Source organism: Equus asinus, chromosome 13 (assembly GCF_041296235.1).
Source record: "Equus asinus isolate D_3611 breed Donkey chromosome 13, EquAss-T2T_v2, whole genome shotgun sequence".
In the NCBI taxonomy this organism is placed as follows: domain Eukaryota; kingdom Metazoa; phylum Chordata; class Mammalia; order Perissodactyla; family Equidae; genus Equus; species Equus asinus.
In genome coordinates this window covers 41,981,385-42,004,093 of record NC_091802.1, presented here as the reverse complement: position 1 = coordinate 42,004,093, position 22,709 = coordinate 41,981,385, and the positions used below count along the sequence as shown (strand labels likewise).

The window sequence follows — 22,709 nt, the reverse complement described above, 5'->3', positions numbered from 1 at the left end:
TCCAGAGACCTGAATTTAAGACATGACAGAGCAATTTTTCATCTAAGGTGAGTCTTTTAACTCTTTATGTCAGAATAGTCTTGTGTATAGAACTAAAATCCTCCCTACCTACTTCACAGGGTTAAGAAGATTATTTGAAAAAATGAGCATTATAGGCTTTTGTAATTACATTCTTGGGGACAAATTCAAGGTAACGTTATTTTGTATTTTAAGTTTTAATTTTTAACTTTATATTTCAAAATAATTTCAGATTTACAAGAGTTGCAAGTGATAGAGACTTCCTGTATACCCTTCACCCAACTTCCTCAAATGTTGTGGAAGTACAATTGCCAAAACCAGGAATTGAGATTGATAAAATACTGTTAAATAATCTAGAGACCTTATTGTAATTTCATCAACTATCCCACTGGTGTCCTTTTTCTGGACCAGGATTCAATCTAGGATCACACATTCCATTTAGTTGTCATGTCTCCTCAGTCTTCTTCAATCCCAGACAGTTCCTTAACCTTTATCTTTCACGAACCTGACATTTTTGAAGATGCTGGCCAGTTATTTTGTAGATTGCCCAATATTTTGGATTTGTCTGATACGTCCTCATAATTTAAAATTTCAGCTTATGCATTTTTTCAAGAGTACTACAGAAGTGATTTTGTGCCTTTCTTATTGTACCTCTCATATTGAGTGGTACCTAGTAAGAGTATCTTTCATCACTAGCGATGTTGACTTTGATTACTTGGTTAAGGTGATATCTGCCAGATTTCTCTCCTGTATAGTTACCACTTTTCTCTTTGCAACTTATAGGTACCTTGTGAGGAGATACTTTGATTCAAGGCTATTAATTTGAATCTAAGTAACTGGGAAAACTATTGACAGAAATAGGGAAGTCAGGTGGAAATAAAGCAAAAAGGATTACTTAGAGCCCATAGACAGGTGTTTGGGGGTATTGAAGGTGTGAGGGGTCAGTATGAAGGGGTTCCACGTTGGTTTCACCTGCTTAAGTGAGACGTGACTTGTCACCAGCGTGTGGGGCTGGCACATGCGTTGGATAAGGTCTTCAAGAAGACATTAGTGGCTCCAGGAGGTTTCCCAAGAGCCCTCCCTGTACCCTGACAGAGCCGCCTTGGAAACCGTCGGGCTTGGGCTGCACCACCTCAGACTCCTGAGTTCGGGGTATTGGCGCCAAAGGACAGACGTACGAAGAAGGAAGCCCAGGTGGCCCGACCGGCTGGACGCCGGCGGCGCAGGGCGCAGGCGCCGGGAGGAGGCGCGGGGCGGGGCCGCGGCGCGGGGGCGGGGCCTCGGCGCGCAGGCGTGCTAGCGGCGGGTCCCTGCGGCTCGGGATGGAGGGTGAGTGAGTAAACAAGCCCGGGCCGGGCGGTGGGGCCGGGCCTGGGCACCTCGCCACCCGCGGCCTCAGGGAGGGAGAGGCAAAGGGGTCAGAGAATTGGGAGGAAGCGGAGGGGCACACTGCCTCCCTGGCCGGGGGTGGCGGGGCGCCCCCTTCCCGTTCCGAGGGCTCGGGGAAAGGGGGCAACGGGGCGAGAGAGCCCCCGGCGAGGACCGCGTCTGAGGCGGGGAGGGCGGTGTGTCCGGGAGGAGGAGCGGCGGGGGCGGGCCCGGGACGGGGAATCCCGGTGGAGGGCGGGGTGGGCCGGGTGGGCGGGCGCCCCAGCGTAGAGAGGGTGCGGGTGGGCGGTGGCACCTGCGGGGGCCTTTGGCGACGTGGACTCCCAGGGCCCTGGGGCTGTGCACGGGCAGGGCCAGGCACGGGGGCCCAGCTTGCGACGACTTTGGGGAGTGTTGGGGAAGGGGTGGCAGTGAAAACCGGGCCGGGACTAGGGTGAGGCGAGGCGAGCGAGGCTCCTAAGGCGCAAAATGTACGGAGGCGCACCGTCCCGGGGTCGTGCCGGTGCCGCGTGCTTCCTTAGGTTTTGCGCGCTAGGCGCCTCGCTCGCCTCACCCCGGTCCCGGCCTTGAGTAAGAGGCTGCTCTCCAAATTTGGTCTCGCGCCAGTCCCTGCCCACCCCGGAATTCTCCTGGGGATCAAATGGGAGAAGGAAAAGCGCCTTAAAGCCAAGACAAGGTGTTGGATATGGGACATGCTTGTTAGGAAATGTGGGACAAACTTATTTCGGTAAAAAGTGACTACTGTGAAATTGTTTCGGGGCCGGGGAGGGGAAAGGATGTGGAAGGATGTTAGTACCGCCAGTGGAATATTGAGAGTGGGTTTCGATAGGTGAAATCTAGGATGGCAAATGGAGAGCCTAGGTATGGAGCCCGGGGCTAGAGAGGTGCGGATGAGGGAAAAGAGCAGAGGTAGACGAACAACCGGGTGTGGGCGAGGACCACTTTGAAAGTGTAGATCTCTTCATCCACGTTTGCTGCCATGATGTCTTCGAAGAGAAGAATCTCCTTACCCGATGCTTTTAGGTTTAGGAAACTGGCATTGAGTGAAGTTTCCAGCTTGAGAAGGTGCCAACTCTATCAGAGGTTTCTCTGAGAGCTTTATTTTAAGCCTTGGAATCCCCAGGGCTGGGATGGGGTGGCATTGATAAGAGATTTCTTACTTAGGTAGAGGAGAATGTGTGTTAGGAGATAAGTACTTTTTTTTTTTTTAAACATATTTATAGTAGAGGAAAAGGACCATCTATAAAAATGTAATAATAGTATTATTGTCAAGGTTTATGCTGAGTGTGTGTATCACAGACACTGTGAATTAACTCTCCCAGAGCAGAGATGTTTGTCTGTTTTATTCACTCACGTATGCTAAGCACCTAAAACAGGGCCAGGCACACAGTAGGTGCTCAATACATATTTGTGGAATAAATGGTGGGAAGATCTCTGGGACTGGGAGTTGTGAGATCTGGATCCTGGTTTCTACCACTGACTGACAGAGTACTTGTAGATCAATCATGGAACTTGATGCTAAGGCACAGCTCTAAAACTCCTTGAGGCGCAAATGACCTCTTCATTATGGTGTTGATTTAATTCTCTTTAAAACAGTGCTAGAATAAAAAGCCCAGGATTAAATATGAAATGTTACTCCCAAGACGACTTTTCTGAGAAAGGAAAAGGTGAGAACATGTAGTCGGACTTGTTTCTCTTAGACTTGTCTTTCAATTAGTGTGCCTTTTAAAAACTATTTAAAATATTAACTTTGTCTATTTAATTCTTGAGATCTGAAATCTAACTTCCTTAGTCCTGTGGGTAACAGTTCCTGCCCTTGGTTTGTGCCTTATATGAAACATGTAACAATTCATTTCATTAAGTATATCTTTTCCTCTCTTAAGTTTAAAAAGTTTCTACTTTGTTGAGGCAGCAACACTAAAAACACACTACATTTCTACATGGGATAGTTAAAGAGAAAAGAGAAAAAACAGGTGGAGAAAGGTGAAGAGAATTATAACAGATTAGGTTTGAGGGGGAGGGTTTAAAAAGGAAAAACTGCTCTTAGGGAAAGTCTCCAGCTTAAAAAAAAAATTGTCCAAACTGTATTGGGCGCCTTTCTCCCTCTTTAGTCCATCAGCTTGTCATCAGCTGGGGCGTCAGGGCTCCAAACCTTAAAGTCAACAGTTACTTAATGGGTAGTTAGTCCCTCTGATGTGTTATGTTCTCTGACACACTTGTCCTAATACTTCGATTCAGAATGGAATAGCTAAAAAGTTTTGTTTTTATTGAATGATAATGAGCAGTCGCTAGCTATTAAGCTTTGTGCCAGTGTAGTACAGAACCAGCTAAGATAGGACTCCAGCCTGTTAGGATATTGCTTTAACTCTTCTATATCAGCATTGTACATCCTAAGAGCCAGTGTTTTCCTTTGTGTCTCATTGTCTGCAATTCATATGACCTGATTCTCTTAATAAAGCAACACTAGAAAATATTAATGCTGTAATTTTATTTTAAATAATAATTCAGGGTCACAGCTTCCTGTTAGTAAGGTTCTTTCTGTGTGTGTAGTGCCCAGAAGCTCAAACTGTAACAAACGTAAATACCTTGGAGAAGTGGGAGGGTATAAAGATGTGCTTAATAGATGCTAGTTGAAGGATCCATCAGGCTGTGTACCTAGCCATGGAGTTGATTTTCATGAGAATGTTGATGAAATTGGTGATCACCAGAATGACTCAATTGTGTGTTACTAGAGCTCTTTGCAGAGGTGGTGTCATCCCTACTGTTCATGTTTCAACTCCACCATGAACTGAAAAGGAAAGAATGAGATGGAAAACTTAAAAATCTGCAGTGCCACCTGCCTCCAAAGCCTTACTTACCCTGCTGCTTAATAAAATTATTTGTTGTAAAAGGGAAAGTAGTAAAGACATTGAACTTACCCCTAAGACAAGTGAATGAAAGAACTTCATAGTATGGAACTTTTGTATTCTTTTTTTTCCCCTGCTTTTTCCCCAAATCCCCCAGTACATCGTTGTGTATTTTAGTTGTGGGTCCTTCTAGTTGTGGCATGTGGGACGCCGCCTCAGTGCGGCCTGGCGAGCAGTGCCATGTCTGTGCCCAGGATCCGAACTGGTGAAATCCTGGGCCACCAAAGCGGACTGCGCAAACTTAACCACTCAGCCCCAAACGGCACCGGAACTTTTATATTCTGACCTCAATCTCTCTAAGTTTAAGAATATTCTTCCTTAAATGGTTTGTCCCCCGACATTTCAATAATGTTTTCCCGTTTCCAGCTAGTGACAGACTACATTCTAGTTTTAGTCTTTGAAGCAAATTGAGATCCAGTTTTCTGGGGAAAAATTTCCAAGTTTTTATAGCTTTCTTTTTTTGTAGAGCTTTGACATGTAAATAGGGTAGTTCTTATTTCTAATTATCAGTCTTTTTAAAAAGTAAACTTTATTTTTTTAGAACAGTTGTAGATTAACAAAAAAATTGTGAAGATAGTTCATGGAGTTCCCATAAGCCCTACATCCAGTTTCCCCATTATTAATGTCTTACATTAGTATACTTGTAACATTTCTTTACAGTTAATGAACCAATATTGATCATTTTATTATTCATTCTGAAGTCACTCAAGAGTTTTTGTTTTGTTTTGTTTTTGAGGAAGATTAGCCCTGAACTAACATCTGCCGCCACTCCTCCTCCTTTTGCTGAGGAAGACTGGCCCTGAGCTAACATCTGTGCCCATCTTCCTCCACTTTATATGTGGGGCACCAGCCACAGCATGGCTTGACAGGCCGTGCATAGGTCCACACCCAGGATCCAAACTGGCAAAGCCCGGGCCAATGAAGCAGAATGTGTGAACTTAACCACTGTGCCACAGGGCCAGCCTCAAGAGGTTTTTTTTTAAGGGTGGAATTGCCTAAAGATTTTTAATGGTAAAATTCTCTAGAAAATACTGGATTGATCTATCCTCAAGAAAGACATATTTTCTTTAATCAGCTTTATTGAGGTAAAAATTTACATACAATAAACTCATGTATATAGTTCAGTGAATTTTCATAAAGTACATAGTCATATAACCATCACCACACCAAGGTGGAGAGCATTTTCATCCTCTCAAAAAAGTTCTTTTATGTTCCTTTCTATTTAATCCTTTTTCCCCAGCCCCCAGCCTCTGGCAACCACTGAGCTGCTTTCTGTCACTATAGGTTTGCCCTTTCTAGAATCATTCTAGTAGAGTGTTATGTAAGTAGAATCATATAGTATGTAGTTTTTTGTGTCTTATTTCTGTCACTTAGCATAATGCTTTTGAGATAGTTGTGTATGTATGGGAACTGTTCATTCCTTCTTGTTGCTGAGTAGTATTCCATTGTATGTACATACTGCACTTTATGTCCATTTGCCAATCCATAGTTATTTGTGTTGTTTCCACTTTTTGGCTATTATGAATAAAGATGCTATGAACATTTGTGTACAGATCTTTGTGGAGACATATATTTTTATTTCTTTTGGATAAATAATTAGAAATTATATGCAAGATTGTATGATAAGTATATATTTAACTTTATGGAAAAAAAAAAAACTGTCAGGTCACTGGACCAGAGCATAGGAACACATCCAGGTTACACGATGTCTGACCCAGGGGACCTTCCTAAAGGAAAGCACCAGAAGTAGCCACAGAGGAAAAGAACCATGTTCACTCAGAAACAACTGGCAGATTTGCAGCTCCTGTTCAATGAGAACCCATACCCGACCTCCAGCCTTCAGAGAGAATGGCCTCAAAAATGGAGATACATCCAACAGTCGTGAAGGTTTGGTTCGAGAACCACAGAGCAAAACTCAAGAGAGCCAAATACAAGCCTATTCAGCAAAAACAACAAGAGGCTCAACAGCAGCAGTTAGCTGAGGCAGGAGGCAAGGCCAGCTCTTCCAAGACAGATGCAGATACGCCTCCCAGATCCCCTCGCGGGGCCCTCCCCGCATCCCCGGTTTATACAGATCACCCAGTGCATGCCTTCCAGCTCCGCCTGTGCCCCAATTTTAATGCTCCCACAGACCACTTTGTTGGCCACAAAATAGTTCATTTTGGCTGCTCCCTAACGTATACTGTCTCTCTCCCACTCTGGAATCCCAAGTTCTCTCCACAAGCATCAGCGCTAATTCTTTCTGCTCTTCATCTCCACCAAGATCTTGTCAGTGAGGGGACCCAGACACAGAAGGTCACGTGGTGGAATGACTTGTAGTGATTCCCATACATGGGAATACTTTTCAGCCATAAAAAGGGACGAACACAAGATATACACAACATGGATGCATTTCAACATCATGTTGAATGAAAGAAAAAAAGCACAAAAGACAACATACTATATAATTCCGTTTATATGCATTCCTGGAGCAGGAAATACTACAGCGGCAAAAAACAGATTAGCGGCTGCCCATGTGGTAGATCTAAGAGACTAGTATGGGCAGTATCTTTTTTCTTTTCCCTGCTTCTTTGTTTTGATTTTATTTTTTTTCTCCAGTATCGTTTAGCTAAGAAGGTTTAGTCACTGTCAGTAAGTGGAGAGTTGGCTGATTTTTTCTACTTTCTATTTTTCAGTCACCTTCCCAACCATCTCTTTATAACTTTGACCATTCAAATATCTCCAGCTCCCATATTTTTCTTTTTTTTAATCTTTATTTTTTTTGCCTCTCTCTCAACCCTTCTTTTTTTTTTTTAAGATTGGTACCTGAGCTAACATCTGTTGCCAATCTTCCTTTTCCTTTTTTCTTTTCTCCTTCTTCTCCCCAAAACGCCCCCCCCCCCCAGGACACAGCTATACACTCCAGGTGCAGGTCCTTCTGGTTATGCTATGTGGGACACTACCCCAGCATGGCCCAATGAGTGATGCTGTGTCTGCACCCAGGATCTGAACTGGCAGACCCCAGGCCACCAAAGCAAAGGGCACGAACTCAACCACTTGGCCAAGGAGCTGGTCCCTCAACTCTTCTTAAGACAATGAAAACACCACAAGCCCTTCCAAGGAAGTTCAAGCCTCCTGATTTCTTCCTTCTAACTCCCCTCTCCCTGCATTTGTGGCATCTATGAATAAAGGGACATGTGATCAAAAAAAAAACCAACAACAACAACAACCAAAAAAACCTGTCAAACTGTTTTCGAAAGTGATGTACCATTTTGCATTCCCACCACCAGTGTATGAAGATTCCACTTGCTCTACATCCTCACCAACAATTGGTATTACCAATCTTTTTTATTTTAGCCATTCTAGCAGGTGTGTAATAGTGTATCATTGCGGTTTTAATTAGCATTTCCCTAATGACTGATGATACTGAGCATCTTTTTGCATGGTTATTTGCCATTCTTGTATCTTTTTTGATGAAGTATCTGTTCAAATTTTTTGCGCACTTTTTGTTAGGTTGTTTATCTTATTATTGAGTTACAGGAGTTATTTATATAAAGAATTACTTTTAAATTTCTTGACCAAAACAGTATGTTTTGAAGTTTATTTTCAATGTATAAGTGAACATAATGAAAAGCTCTTAAATGCTGGCTTAGTACTTACCTGGAATATAAATACTGTTTTGCATGTGTAAGAAGCTAAAGAATAGATCTAATAGAAATATGAAGTATTGTTTTTGTGCCATTCCCTTTGCGCAAGATGAGTGAACCCATTTCTCCAAATCTGTTCCAGTGAAAGCTTAGTTTTCTGTTTGTTTGATTTTTTTTTTTTTAGTCTTTGAAGTAATTGTTGTTGGTTAGTGTCCAGATGCTATGAGAACCCATCTTATGGCTGTGTTTTGGGTGTTTATTTAATCCTATCTATCTGTTCCAAACAGTATGTCTCATCTTCCTCTACACCCTGTGGGGCCTGACCTACTGCCAAATAAACTATTAGAGACATAGAAGACCCATTAAAAAGCCAAGTGAAATAAATATTGGCTCATGGTCACATTAGATTCAAATATCACTTTAATTGTAAAAGGAGGAAATGTGGCTTATTTTACATTATGATTGATTAAAACTCAGTAGCATTTTTGTGTATATGTATATACTCCTGTGGCCAAAAACAGCACTTGAGTAAATTAGAAGTAGTGCCATTAATTATTGGACTATTGTGGTGTGTTTACTGTCATCTCTTTTGACAGACTGTAGGAGATCACATTTCAGTTACAACTCCTTTCTTTAGTAAGAATATTGATAGTTTTCTGTGGCCGTCTCCTCTAAGAAATGTACACACACCTCCCCTAGCAGCTGCGTATTATGTTCTTTTCCATTATTTGATCTCCAGTTTTAAATGGATGGAGCAACCTGCCCTAAGCTTACTATTTCAAAAAGGGAAATGAGTTCCAAAAGGAATGGGAGAGAGATTGCAGTTCAAACCCCCATTCCCCCTTTTTTAGGAGATTATGATGTCTCACTGAATTGTAATCTATAACATTTGGGTCTCAGTGAGGGTAAACTAAGGTTTCTGAGGGAGGCAGTTTTTTGTCCTAGATTTGAACCATTTTTTCATTTCCTGGAGCAGACTATTTTAAGTTTGTTCAGTGCAGAAGTTATATGAGTAACTACTTAATATTGTATGTGAGTGTGGTGTATGTTCTTAAATAGTTTTATCATTCAAAAAAAGAGTCCCTCGTTTGACCCCATTCCATAGAGGAATGAGAAGTATTTAAAAGATGTAGGAGGAAGAGAGATGGTGCAATTTGTAGGAAAGAAGTTCAGGTCTGCTTAATTTTTTTTATAACCCAGCACCTTAATACTCTGGGATTCACATTCATGGATGATGATGTTGTTTCATTCATTCATTCATTCATTCCCCCAGAGAGATAATATTTAACTCGCAGTGAAATCTGTTTTTAAGAGCTTGAATCACTCGATTGAGTTAACAGTAAACGCAGTGAGTTTATCTGCTTCTTTGCTATTCCTTTTTCCTTTATGTATCCTCTAAATTTGTCATAGCATTACACCAATCCTTTTGGTTCTTCAAATGTAACATTCAGGTATAGTCTTCTTAAAGTCCAGGTGCGTGAGATAATCATGATCGGGTTGTGACATATATGTGACAATGGGTTAAATTTTGCTGTTTTCTTGTCTATGCCGTCATTTCTTATGGGGAAAAACAGGTAATTTAAAAATGCTTCTTTTGAAGAAATATATTAAACTTCAAAAGAAATTGTTTTTCAGAAATTTTAAAAAACAAGAACTAAAACTTTAGTTTCTCTTTCAAATTTTGGCTCTTCATAGCTCCTTGCAATGTTTTCAAAAATTTAAAATGTTAGGTGAAATGAACAGAACTAGTTCTCTAGGAAACCTAAGTAGTTAATGCAGAGTGAAAACATAATCTTGTAGAATTTATTGAATTTTTATTTAATATTTGTTCTTTCTCTAAAATAATTGATGGACCTGTTGGCCATGTGTAGGAGTTGGTTCAGAAAAGCAGAAAAACAAACTTGGTAATTGTGAGAATATATTTGTACACATGACTGGACGGATAGAATTTAATAAAATGAAGAACCCTTCCCAAATGGTATCAAGTATTATGGGAACCTGACTTCCATGTAGAAATAATGGTAGCAGAGACCTCAAAGTCTTCGTCGTTCTGGGGGAGCATCCTGCTGAGGGTATCAGGGTCTAAACATGCTCCACTGACTTAAAACCACTGTCGTTTCTCTTGAAAAGCTGAACATTTGTTTTGCCTTTGTGTCTTGCCATTCCTCTGAAGAACAGAAGGCGTATCATAAAACCCAGCACTTCCCCTCACTTTCTATGAGGTAGGTAGAGTGTGTGCCAGAAGTACTTCTTTAAATCTTTGAACCTTAATTCAAACCGCCCCCCCCAAAAAAAAAGTGATTTGCGGTGTTATATATTTTCATGTGTCTTGCTGTTGACTTGGAGATGAGATTATGCTGTTGTCACATCTGACCTGTATTGCTAGGCATGTGGTAGATTTTGACAGTTTGTCAGGTACAGTTCTGTAGTGTGGGTAGAGCTTTCCATAAAGCTCTTCGATATTAACTTGATTCTTGTTGAACATTTCTCTTAATCAAGGTAGCGAGTGGGTTTCCAAATTTCCAAGTCATCCAAGTTCCTAAATATCTGTGAGAGAACTTCTTGAGTGCTAAATTAAAAACAAGGTACCACAGGAGGACAGAGGCTAAGCTTTTTGGTAATCAAACCAAGAATTGCTGATGTGAAGTCTTTTTTTTAATTGAAACTTTTTGTTAAACATATAGATTTGGATTCTTTGAACTTATGTTTTTATGAATAAATGTAATGGGAATGAAAGCGTAACTGACCATGTTTATTTGAATTTGAGGAATGATTCGTTTCCAGGCAGTAAAATGCTATTCCTCATCTGTCTCTCTTAGATTGTAGCAAAATGGATATACCAAATCCCCCAACTTCCAAATGTATCACTTACTGGAAAAGAAAAGTTAAATCTGAATACATGCGACTTCGACAACTTAAACGGCTTCAGGCAAATATGGGTGCGAAGGTAAAAATAATTCCCAAGTGAAAGGTTATACATTTTAATATATTGACCCAACGTGGAGGGCTGGATATTTTCTTTTAACTCTTCTCTTGAAATCCTAACAATTTTTTTCCTTGGCTTTGCTAGGCTCTGTATGTAGCAAATTTTGCAAAGGTTCAAGAAAAAACTCAGATCCTCAATGAAGAATGGAAGAAGCTTCGTGTCCAGCCTGTCCAGTTGATGAAGCCTGTGAGTGGGCATCCTTTCCTCAAAAAGGTACTTCCAGTTGTTGAAGCTCAGCTTTCTTCTATTCCTTAGGCTTAAGATTTTTTTCTGTATTTGTGATTTATTAGAAGATAAGTAAGGATAATGGATGCACCTATTTATAATCAACTTTGAATAACTCAAATGGTAAATCTATAGCTTAAAGAATAACCTTCTTGCCTATTGTTCTCCTCAGTTGATGAGTATAATCATGAGTCTTTCCATAGGAAAACAAGACATTTACTGTCTGCTTTCCTAGGCTCTGTGTACAAGCTTCAAAGCCACCATTTTTATATCTTATTTGGCACCTCACATACCTTGTTATTGGAAAAGCCATTGCTTTTCCAATTGCCCTGAATAATGTACAGGAGTATATTGATCAAAAGGATATCCCTTCTTGTAGATTTTAAAATCATTTTAGTTTTTTAAAGAGATAATATTGTTAAAATATTAAAAGCAGGTAGTATATTGAGAGCAATTTTCTTTCCCGAAGCAGAATATGACTAATTTCTATACTACTTTGCTTCCCCCTGTACTGTCCCCATCACCTATGCAGCTAAGTTGATGTCCACTGTCTTAAAGTTTAGGTCTTCAGAAAAACTTCCTCCTGTCTCCTAGGACTTTCAGAGGCCCTTTGCTGTTGTGTACAACCCAAGGAGACCAACAGTTTTAGATTGAAATAAGCATCAGTTGAGTGTGGGAGGCACTGTGCTGGACTCTGTAGAGGATACAAAGGTGAATAAGAGAGAGTTCCTGCTTTCCGCAGGTTTACGATTGAGTGGTTCCTTTTAGGAGCTGATTGTTACAAAATCCTCATCTTATTAATTTGTAAGAATTAGAAGGCTACTGGGATTATTTTGGAAGGAAACTACAATTCTCTCTTGGTTGTGTGCTTGCCTTTCCCTCTCTATGTCATTGCTTATATTTCAGTGTACCATAGAGAGCATTTTCCCAGGATTTGCAAGCCAACATATGTTAATGAGGTCTCTGAACACAGTTGCTTTGGTTCCCATCATGTATTCCTGGTCTCCTCTCCAGCAGAACTTTATGGTATGTATTAAAAGCACTGTGATAATTGTTTAAACTGTATGATTTTCTTATGTTGATATGCTGGCTCTCCACTTAGGGTAAAGATTGAGTATACTGAACAAAGCTTAGGCATGCAGGGCAGAATGTTCTTGTAGTTTATTTACTCTAAAAAATATATATTGCAAATTGTTCTAACTTGTTAGATTTTATGCTCTCTGAAGTGTACTTCTAAGTTGATGCTGGTTCTTTTTTGAATGAATGATAGTGAACAAGACTCCAATTTTCCCTTACCCAATTTTTTAACATAGGTGCAGTTAAATGCAGTCTAAATTGGATACTTGAGGTTTAAGCAGGTTGACAGCTCCCTGCTGATGGAGCACTCCTTTCTGAATCTCCTAGAGGCAAGATGCTACGAAAGCAGCTGAGATAACAGAGGTGCACGTAGATCTACAATCATTTCATCTGGTGCTATATGCTGACTGCTACTAGGATTATTTGTGGTTCTGATAATCAGTCTTCTCTAAATACTGCCATTGCTTATCATCTGCCTGGTGACAGATAACAATTCTGCTGACTAGAATAGGATACAGAAGGGAATCACTTCTTCAAATAAAACTTCAGAGTAATTTTGCTTGATACTTGGGGATTTAAGAATGACTGTGTTCTCTACTGTACCCTCCCCCACAAAAATCCATTAGTATTGTTTATTAATAGAAAATATTCATAGCCCATACTACGATTGACTTTAGGTTCCCATTGAGTATGACTGACATGACTAGTAATCATAATTTTTTATTATGATTGTGGGAGGTTAGTCTTAGTCTGTATAATAGAATATCCCAAAATTTTATGGTTGCCCAGTTTCTGTTCTAAATGTTCTAGTTATTTGCAGTTTATACTCTTAGAAGCCTTCCTTTTTATTATCTGTCTCTCTACTTATGAGAAGAATTAGAATTGCAGACTTTTTAGACTATTGTTTAGGTGATGTTTGTACCTATTTCACAATTATGTTTAGTGGATAAAACAAGATGATAGGTGAAATCACTGTGAAAAATAAATGTGCTGTCAAATTCCAGGTGTTGGTGGAAATATCGTTGTTAGTATCAAACTAAACATTTAGTAGTTAATATCCTCAAGTAGTTAAACTGACTCTTTTTCCCCTAAGAGTGGCATTGTCCCTTTCCATTTGATCTTGTTGGCAAAACAAAATGGTCAGTTTTTAAAATGCAGGAAACTCTGTAACCAAAGGCATTTTCAAGAAATTCAAGCAGCAAAAAAAACGCTTTGCAAATATTCCATTAAACAGGAAAGAGAAGATGCATAGTGGATTCGTGGAATGAATCACATCTGGTTTGATTTCAGGTAGAAGATGAGACAGTTTTGTGCAATATTCCCTACATGGGAGATGAGGTGAAAGAAGAAGATGAGACTTTCATTGAGGAGCTGATCAATAACTACGATGGGAAAGTCCACGGTGAAGAAGGTAGTGGTGCTGGGCTCTTTGGGAGAAAACTTTGTTAGACTATTATTGCCTTTCCTTTGGTACAGCATCATCTTGCTTTAGTGTACACACTGAAGAATATTTCATTGTCATCACATGGCTGGGAGTAAAAATTTATATTAAAAATACCCCAGTTAAACTGTAAAACGAGTTAGGACATAAAAGGATTATATAGTAATCAGTGGCTAGAGAGAAAGCTCAGTGTACAGATAAGTTTGATCTTAGGAGTTTTCCATAAATCCTTCCAAGACCATTTTGTTCTTCATTTCCCTTTCTCTGAGAATGGTAATGAGCATAACCTCTCTGTCCTACTTCTTTGATCCAGATATCCCCTGGATCTCCCAGAAATTGCTTATAATATTCTGACTTTCCTAAAAGAAAGTCATTTGTATTAAGTTCTAGTTGTAGAAAAGGCTGTCAGTGTGTAAGAAGTGGGAAGATGAAGAGAGACCCCCATGGGTTTGCAAACCAGTAGCCTCACCTACTCTTTTGACAGTTGCTATGCTGTTGTGATGCTGTTGAGACACATTATTTATCCACAGCACCCCCTAGTGTTCAAAGACTTTATCCTAAGTTATGGTATAACCTCATATGGTACAATTTTAGAAAAAAATAGTCTGATTCAAAGAAGTCACTACTGACCCACATCAGCAACACAACCAAGTACACTTCATTTTATCATTCTTTCCCTGTCCAATTTGTGTTGTTTGCACATTTTTGTGAGATTTTGGACCATAAATACAGGCTGATCTGTGACTGAGGAAGTGAAGTACCCCAGTAAGAATAAAGCCTATAACTGGATTCCTACACTATCCAGCTGAACTATTGCAGTTGTAAGAGCCATTTAAATTATTGTAATTTCCAGGTTGTCCATATAAAAATGTACACGTGTTATCTCTCTGGATCTCAGGAGTGAATACAAGAAAACATTCCAAGGAGAACTAATCGAGTATGAAAGGACCACTACTCATCCATCTATTCCTTATGTTTCAGAGATGATCCCTGGATCTGTCCTAATTAGTGATGCTGTTTTCCTGGAGTTGGTGGATGCTCTGAATCAATACTCAGATGAAGAAGAGGAAGGGCACAATGACACCTCAGATGGAAAGCAAGATGACGGCAAAGAAGATCTGCCAGTAACAAGAAAGAGAAAACGACATGCTATGGAAGGTAAGTAGCACAACTTTCTTATTGCACTTTGAAAGTAATGGGGAGAGGGAAGAAGGACAAAACAGAAAGGTTTATTGCTTATTAAAGGCTGTTAGTGCTTCTCATTGGTCCATTTAAAAGGAAAACTTGATCATTGACTAATGGTTTAAGATAGCTGTGACCTAGCTGAAGAAAAAAGTAGAACTTAGAGAAGAATTTTTGTTCATTTCTAATTATAAAAAGAGTATATTTGGAAAACATGGAAAGTTATGAAAAAGAAAATAAAATTACCCTATAATCCTGCTACCTAGAAATAACCAGCACTAATATTTCTTTCTAGACCTAAAAAATGTGTGTGTGTATATACATATGTATACATACACCTAAAACTAATACAATGTTATATGTCATTATAGCTCAATTTTTAAAAATACATATATGAGTCAACATGTTTACATATGTTATGTGAAATTGGGATCATGCCACATATGTGTGTGTGCATACATATAATTTTACATCTCTTTTTATTTAATCTTATATCATGAGCATTTTCCATGTTGTTAGTATTTATTTCATTGATTTAATATTTAATTATACTATATGTTATTTAATTATACTGTATGTCCAGGGACATAGTGTCTCTCTCTTGTTATAGCAAAGTTACAGTATCATTCTTGTTCTTCAGCATCTCCGTTGTGATAGGATTCTTCTATGTTCAGATATCTCCATGAAAACTCCTGTTTTCACCTCCAGATTCTATCTTGGACTGTGGATTTTGTTGTTAATATGTAGATGACTCTGATTTCCTTTTTTACTGGTATCCTATTAGATAAGTCCAGGTAGCATTGACCTTCTTTATGTATTCCTAAACAGTCAAAGGTTAGGTTAACAAAGCTCTAATCAAAATGCTGTGACAAAAGGAAAAATGATCAAACAGCTTTGTTTGCATTCTCTGATTATAACACTCAGCAACTTTTTGTCATGTCCAATTCAGGCAACAAAAAGAGTTCCAAAAAACAGTTTCCAAACGACATGATCTTCAGTGCAATTGCCTCAATGTTCCCTGAGAATGGTGTTCCAGATGATATGAAGGAGAGGTAGGGAAAGCTGTCCTGCTCAGGCCATGTAGAGTGCTTGGGCAAAACCTACCCAAGCCTATTTTTATGGTAATAACAAGCCTTATTCATGGTAAGTGCATTATGACTTGCCCGCAATTCTGATTATTTCTTGCTTACTTGCTAACCTCTAAATGCCCATGCCCATGTTAAGGGTCATCATTTGATGGCTTTTGAGTAAGTCTGGGCAGAGAATTTTTAAAATTCTTCCATTTTTCTGGGGAGTTACTCCAGTACCATACTTATCAAGTCTTTCCCTCCCCTTACTTTCAGACATATGCCCAGCCCAGCATAATTACAGTGGCGTACCCACTTAGTTATATACCATTCTGTCATCAACAAGACCCATAAAAAACATCCATCCTACCTTGGCCAACTATACCTGGATGGCTGTTGAGTATTCAATCTGTGTTTTCTCAGTGGACATATTCTCTTGGAAAGAACTCTTATCTATCTTTTCTTAAATAGGTATCGCGAGTTAACAGAGATGTCGGACCCCAATGCACTTCCCCCTCAGTGCACACCCAACATCGATGGCCCCAATGCCAAGTCTGTGCAGCGGGAGCAGTCTCTGCACTCCTTCCACACCCTCTTTTGCCGGCGCTGCTTTAAATATGACTGCTTCCTTCACCGTGAGTGGGCTACTCTGAAATGCTCTTCTGTTTTCCATTTCCTTCTCCAGCCACCATTTCCTTCTCTTTATTTTAGTTTATCATGTAGAGCCCCAGCTTCTGATCTGATGGTGGTTTTACAAAGGGCCAGTGCTGTTTTCACTTGTTCATTTATAGTGCCATGTGCTTTGCATGGTCGGGACCGAATAACCAACACATAATTGTCCCTCAGTACCTCCTAGCTTTGAAAGGATTGTGTTGATATCAGAAATGATTAAATTGTGTGCACCTTGATGGTAGCTGTTTATATCTCAATTCTCCTACAATAGCTCCCTAATTCAGTTTTGTTCTTCCCCATCCTATCATTGGAGGAACCATTGGAAACAGGACAGTTTTGTGTTTTCCAGCTTTTCATGCCACCCCTAATGTATATAAACGCAAGAACAAAGAAATCAAGATTGAACCAGAACCATGTGGTACAGACTGCTTCCTTTTGCTGGTATGTTCTTAAGTTGTTCTGCCATTGTTAACTTTATTGAAAATTGAGCAGGAAATGGTCCTTGGGCTTTCTGCCGCTGGAATACAAACCAAGTGAGCCAGTTCATAGGACTCTAGGGATCGTAAAGTACAAAGAAAACATTACTTCTGCTCTTAACGAGCCCCCAGGTACTGAGGCAGTAGGACTGTGAAGTTATTCTTATGGGGTGAGGTTTGAAGAGTATTAAAGTCTTGCCTGCTTTAAATATCATCTACTCAGATTTCAGAATCTGAAACTGTATTGTTTGAATTGGAGCTGTGTGTGTGTGTTTGTGTGTTACATCATTTTCTTTGCTGTCTTCCCTTAAAGGCATACTTAGGAGGAATAACACATGAAGTGCTAATGTCTTATTGTGAGCTAATTGACCAGAAGAACCCTTTCCTTATGGACAGACCTTATGTGGCAGCATAAATTCTCCTGCATTTGTGTGGGGAGGCAGTACACCGAGAGCTGGAAGGGAATAGGTTCAGTTGGACTTGCCAAAGACACAGTTTTGCTTTCTACATGATAGGGAAAGCTTAAGTAAAGAATAAAATACCTTGATAAAATTTCTGCTACCAATCAAAATTAAGTTATAGAGGGGCCAGCCCCATGGCTGAGTGGTTAAGTTCATGCACTCTGCTTTGGCAGCCCGGGGTTTTGCTGGTTCCAGTCCCAGGCGTGGACATGGCGCCACTCATCAGGCCATGCTGAAGCGGCATCCTACATAGCACAACCAGGAGGACCTACAGCTAAAATATACAACTATGTACTGGGGCGGGGGGGGTTTGGGGAAAAGAAGAGGAAGGAAAAAAAGGAAATTTGGCAACGTTGTTAGCTCAGGTGCCAATCTTAAAAAAAAATAATAAAATCAAATTAGGTTATACAGCCAAGTGCCTTGGGGCTGTCTTTAGTGGGATAATAAGAAGAAAGATGGTAGAAAGTGCCATTGGGTATACATCTGGAAAATGGGCCATATGGTAATAGCGAAAGAATAAATAGACTTTATCCAATTTGTTTTTTCCCTAATACCTATTGACCCCTTCCTATGTACCAAGTACCATGCTGGCCCTTAACATATATTATCCTGTTTTCATGCTTACAACAATATCCTGAGGTGGAGAAATTATGGGTTATAGAAGTTACATATTTTGCCCAAAGTTTGTTAATATGTCAGTGGTGTGACGGTGATGAAATTCAAGCTCTGGTCTAACTCCACAGTCCATGCTTTTTAAATTACTCCATGTTCTTTTCAGTTATACTATGTTACATCAATATACCAGCATCTATATAACTCAAAAGGACATTGCCTTTCTCACAGTAGTTACCCTGGGACCCTGTACCTGTATTACCAAGATGCTGCCAATGCCCGCAATGTGTTTGTGTGTATTCGTGTGTGGTTAACTTTAACAGAAATGTGTATGCACAGTTTTTCTTTTATTGCTTTTCAGAAATTAGTATGTATTTAAATATAATAATGCTGGACTATTTTTCCCCCAACTTTTATAAAGAACATTTTCAATTGTGCAAAGAAGTTGAAAGATACCTTCTTCCTGGATTTAATAATATTTAATTTTTTTTTTTTGAGGAAGATTAGCCCTGAGCTAACATTTGTGCCACTTTATATGTGGGTTGCTGCCACAGCATGGCTGACAAGTGGTCTGGGTCTGCCCCTGGGATCCAGGCCCATGAACCTGAGCTGCCAAACTTAACCACTACGCCACAAGGCCAGCCCCCAATAACTTTTTTTTTTTTTTGAGGAAGATTAGCCCTGAGCTAACTGCTGCCAGTCCTCCTCTTTTTGCTGAGGAAGCCTGGCCCTGAGCTAACATCCATGCCCATCTTCTTCTACTTTATATGCGGGATGCCTCCCACAGCATGGTGTGCCAAGTGATGCCATATCTGCACCCAGGATCTGAACCTGCGAACCCTGGGCCGCCAAGAAGCGGAACATGCGAACTTAACTGCTGTGCCACCGGGCTGACCCCAACATTTTTTTAATACTTGTTTTATTCCTCTATTTGTGTATGTGCATCTTTTGCTGAGCCATTTGAAAACAAGATGCAGACATTGTGACATGTGTTTGCTAAGTATTTCAGCATGCATCTCCTAAAAATAAAGACGTTGTCTTATATAACCACATTATTACTCCTAAGAATATTAACAAGAATTTCATAATATCATCTATCCATTCCGTATTCAGATTTGTTCAGCTGTACCAAGAATAGCTAGTTTTTTTTCAAACTAAGATCATCCAGTCATGCATCATACTTAGTTATGTCTTTTTAGTCTTTTTTTTATCTCAGATAATCACACCACTTTATTTTTTTGTTTTTGAAAAGTCCAGGCTGGTTGTCTTGTAGGATATCCCATATTCTGGATTTGTCTTTGTTTTCTCCTGGTAGCATTTAACTTGTTCCTCTGTCCTCTATTTCCCATAAGCTAGAATTAGCTCTGGAGGCTTAATTATATTTATGTTAAACGTTTTGAGTAAGAATACATTATAAGTGATGCTGTGTATGTCGCATTGTAGCATAGGCACATAATATCAGATTCAATTAATTTCAAAACTTCTCTTTTGGAATTTCCTTTAGGGTCTACAGTATATTATTCTGTATATCCTTAGTAATGGTAAATCTTTATCCATTGCGTGTAGATTTAGTTTTCAGAAACAGCTAGAAGCCTTTGGGAACCAAGTCTGGTGAGAAGATAGATGATCAAGCTGAATGATAGTTATTTGATCTTAAAAAAAAAGGCATAGCTATAAAGTAATAAAACACGTTTATTATACTGATTAAACACATTTAATATACTGATTTGGAGGGAAGTCCCAAAATTAAGTAATAATATTGTACACATTCAGGGATTACACATTTTATTATTGTAACAGAGGCAGTGCAGTCGATGTAAAGAGCAATGTGGCCTGGAGACAAAGAACCCTGATTCTTAGACCCACCCTGGAACGATCAGCTCTATACTCTCAAGCAGGTCCCTTCCTCTCTCTGAGACTCGGTTCTTCATCTGCAGGAGAATGTGTTCTCAAATTCCAAACAGCTAACATGCAAAATGAACTTTAAACTCACTGGAAAGTTGAAAATGCATAGATGCATAGATATGTCTTTTTTAAGACTACTTTATAGGACAGCTCTTTTATGAAGAGGTATAACTTTGTAAGTTTTAGAATGTTTGTTAAGCAGCTATTATATGGTCACACTTAAAACCGTACAAAGCAAAAAAAAAACGTATCATTGCACGTAAGCACAGATGTTGAAGAAGATGGTTTGTGGTGATGGGATCAATACAGTGACTCTGGGCCTGCTCCTGTTTCCTGTCTGTCACGTGTCCTTTTCAGGAGGGAGCAAAGGAGTACGCCATGCTTCACAACCCTCGCTCCAAGTGCTCTGGTCGTCGCCGGCGAAGGCACCACATGGTCAGTGCTTCCTGCTCCAACACTTCAGCCTCTGCTGTAGCTGAGACTAAAGAAGGGGACAGTGACAGGGACACAGGCAATGACTGGGCCTCCAGTTCTTCAGGTACAGTGGACAGAAAATGGTCTTTTCTTTCCACAAGGATGCTGGTAAACCCAGGATCACTGCCTAACACTTAACATTACTACCTTTTTAAATTGTTAATTCTTTCCACAGATTTGCCTATAAGCAGGAGAGATGGAATATTTTTGTTCCTAACTAGTCTACCTTTTAAGTAGAATAAAGTACCTCTGAGTTTGTGGTAATGACTGATGACAACTGCATTTTACCTTCTGTTTCTCTTATTTCTTCCTCTCTTAGAGGCTAACTCTCGCTGTCAGACCCCTACAAAACAGAAGGCTAGTCCTGCCCCCCCTCAGCTCTGTGTAGTGGAAGCACCCTCCGAGCCTGTGGAATGGACTGGGGCTGAAGAATCTCTTTTTCGAGTCTTTCATGGCACCTACTTCAACAACTTCTGTTCAATAGCCAGGCTTCTGGGGACTAAGACATGCAAGCAGGTACTGTCTTCAAGGAGCAGGAACAATCCTGGGCCCTCCTTTCATCCTTTGCTCTGTCAGCACTTTTGTCATCCTGTAAGGCTGCCTGTCTGGGGAGAAGCTGTCTTAGGCTCAGTCCCTCATAAGCCTGTGGTTCTGGGCTGTGAAGTGGGTTCCCCAAAGACAAGGCCTCCTACAATCTCCAGGCCTAGCAATGCTTAGGGTTCTGCTCCCCTCCTTGCTGAATTCATATCTGTCTCTAGCCACTAACTAACTCTTCTGGATGTTTCTACACTCTCTTAGCTTTGTTGATGTGTTTTTTTGTTTGGGTTTTTTTTTTTTTTTGGTCCCTGCCTTTCTTTCTAAATGTGTATGTGTTTCCCAGAAAGGACTCCCGGGTCTTTCTGGGGATCTTCTTATCTAGCATATTCCTGCTCCTGCTTCTGTAGCTGCAACTGTCACTCCCTCCATTAGTCTCCTCAGTCACTTTATTCTCCAAATGTTCTATGACTAGGTTTTCTAATTACCACTCCCAATGGCTGGGCCTGTTCCTCACCCTTCTCACTCATACTGTCGCTAGAATCACAATTTGATAGCAGCTGCTGATGCTCTGGAGGCAGGAAGAATGTAATGAGAAGACAGACTAAAGACAGGAACAGGAGGTTGGGTGTTAGGGCCAATCTGTCCAGTGAGAAAGGAGCACCAGAGCTTGAGCCAAGCTTGCTTAGCTCCCTGACTTCTGGAGGAATCTCTGTGGCCTCTTATTCAGGCTTGCTCTACTTAGAACAAGCAACAGAACCATGAGTTGAAGTGCCTTTTGCTTTTAATTTGGAGCTCATACCTATTTCCCTGAGGCATAGGTTCTTAACGTAAAAAGCTACAGAACTGTGTGCAAAACAATTTTTGTGTGTATTTTCCTGAGAAGAAGATTTATAGTTTTCATGGAATCTCAAGAGGGCCTGTAATGAAAAAGGAAAAGAAAGTTAAAAACGAATACTGTGAGGGAAGAAGCTGTTGTAAGGTAACCAGCCTTCCTGAAATGCTGTCCTACTAAAATAGTCAAGGTTCTGACTTCTTTGTACCAACAGAGGGAGCCAGTGCTTAGCTGGACTGTACTGGTCGTGTCATGCTTGTGCTCAGTTACACAAGGTACACAAAGTTGCCCTTCCTGAGAAGAGACAGATACTGTTGGAAAGAATCAGCCTCTTCAGGGCTTGGTAGGCAGAGCAATAGATGAAAGCTACAAACCAGGAAAATTGTAATTGTGCTCAGTATTTCTCCCTTCTTGATTCAGGATAAATACTTAAGAAGTAACTTCAGAGCAGTAACCTGATGTCTCAGTCCCACTCTTTCTCTCCTTGACTGAAGAGATGTTCAGTCAGTTGCCTACAGGCTCTCCAGAACCCTTCCAAGCCCAGCACCTGGCTGGGTCATTTATCTGACCACCCAGCTCAAGAAGATGTGACAGCTCCTGTTGGATTTCTCTTCCAGGTCTTTCAGTTTGCAGTCAAAGAGTCGCTTATCCTGAAGCTGCCAACAGATGAGCTCATGAACCCCTCACAGAAGAAGAAAAGAAAGCACAGGCAAGGCTCAGATAAAGGACATTGTGTGGCCAGGCTATTACCTGAGCTCTGACTTCCCCTTGAACTTCCCATCTGCCTCCCTCTTTAGCCTCTGCCCATCAGTTTGGCATTGCA

The 22,709-nt window shown here is 40.3% G+C and overlaps 1 protein-coding gene across 1 annotated transcript in view; it reads left to right on the top strand.

Moving 5' to 3' along the window:
• The first annotated feature begins 1,282 nt into the window (after nucleotides 1-1,282).
• Nucleotides 1,283-22,709, top strand: part of EZH1 (enhancer of zeste 1 polycomb repressive complex 2 subunit) — a 28,999-nt gene continuing 7,572 nt past the window's right edge. Inside the window, exons 1-13 of the mRNA XM_014833767.3 lie at nucleotides 1,283-1,347; nucleotides 10,070-10,161; nucleotides 10,759-10,886; nucleotides 11,010-11,138; nucleotides 12,057-12,176; nucleotides 13,518-13,638; nucleotides 14,650-14,826; nucleotides 15,800-15,902; nucleotides 16,389-16,552; nucleotides 16,939-17,030; nucleotides 20,401-20,581; nucleotides 20,837-21,033; nucleotides 22,504-22,595. Of these exons, the coding sequence (XP_014689253.1) occupies nucleotides 10,770-10,886; nucleotides 11,010-11,138; nucleotides 12,057-12,176; nucleotides 13,518-13,638; nucleotides 14,650-14,826; nucleotides 15,800-15,902; nucleotides 16,389-16,552; nucleotides 16,939-17,030; nucleotides 20,401-20,581; nucleotides 20,837-21,033; nucleotides 22,504-22,595 (1,493 nt within the window). The 5' untranslated portion in view covers nucleotides 1,283-1,347; nucleotides 10,070-10,161; nucleotides 10,759-10,769. The remainder of the gene's footprint in view (nucleotides 1,348-10,069; nucleotides 10,162-10,758; nucleotides 10,887-11,009; nucleotides 11,139-12,056; nucleotides 12,177-13,517; nucleotides 13,639-14,649; nucleotides 14,827-15,799; nucleotides 15,903-16,388; nucleotides 16,553-16,938; nucleotides 17,031-20,400; nucleotides 20,582-20,836; nucleotides 21,034-22,503; nucleotides 22,596-22,709) is intronic.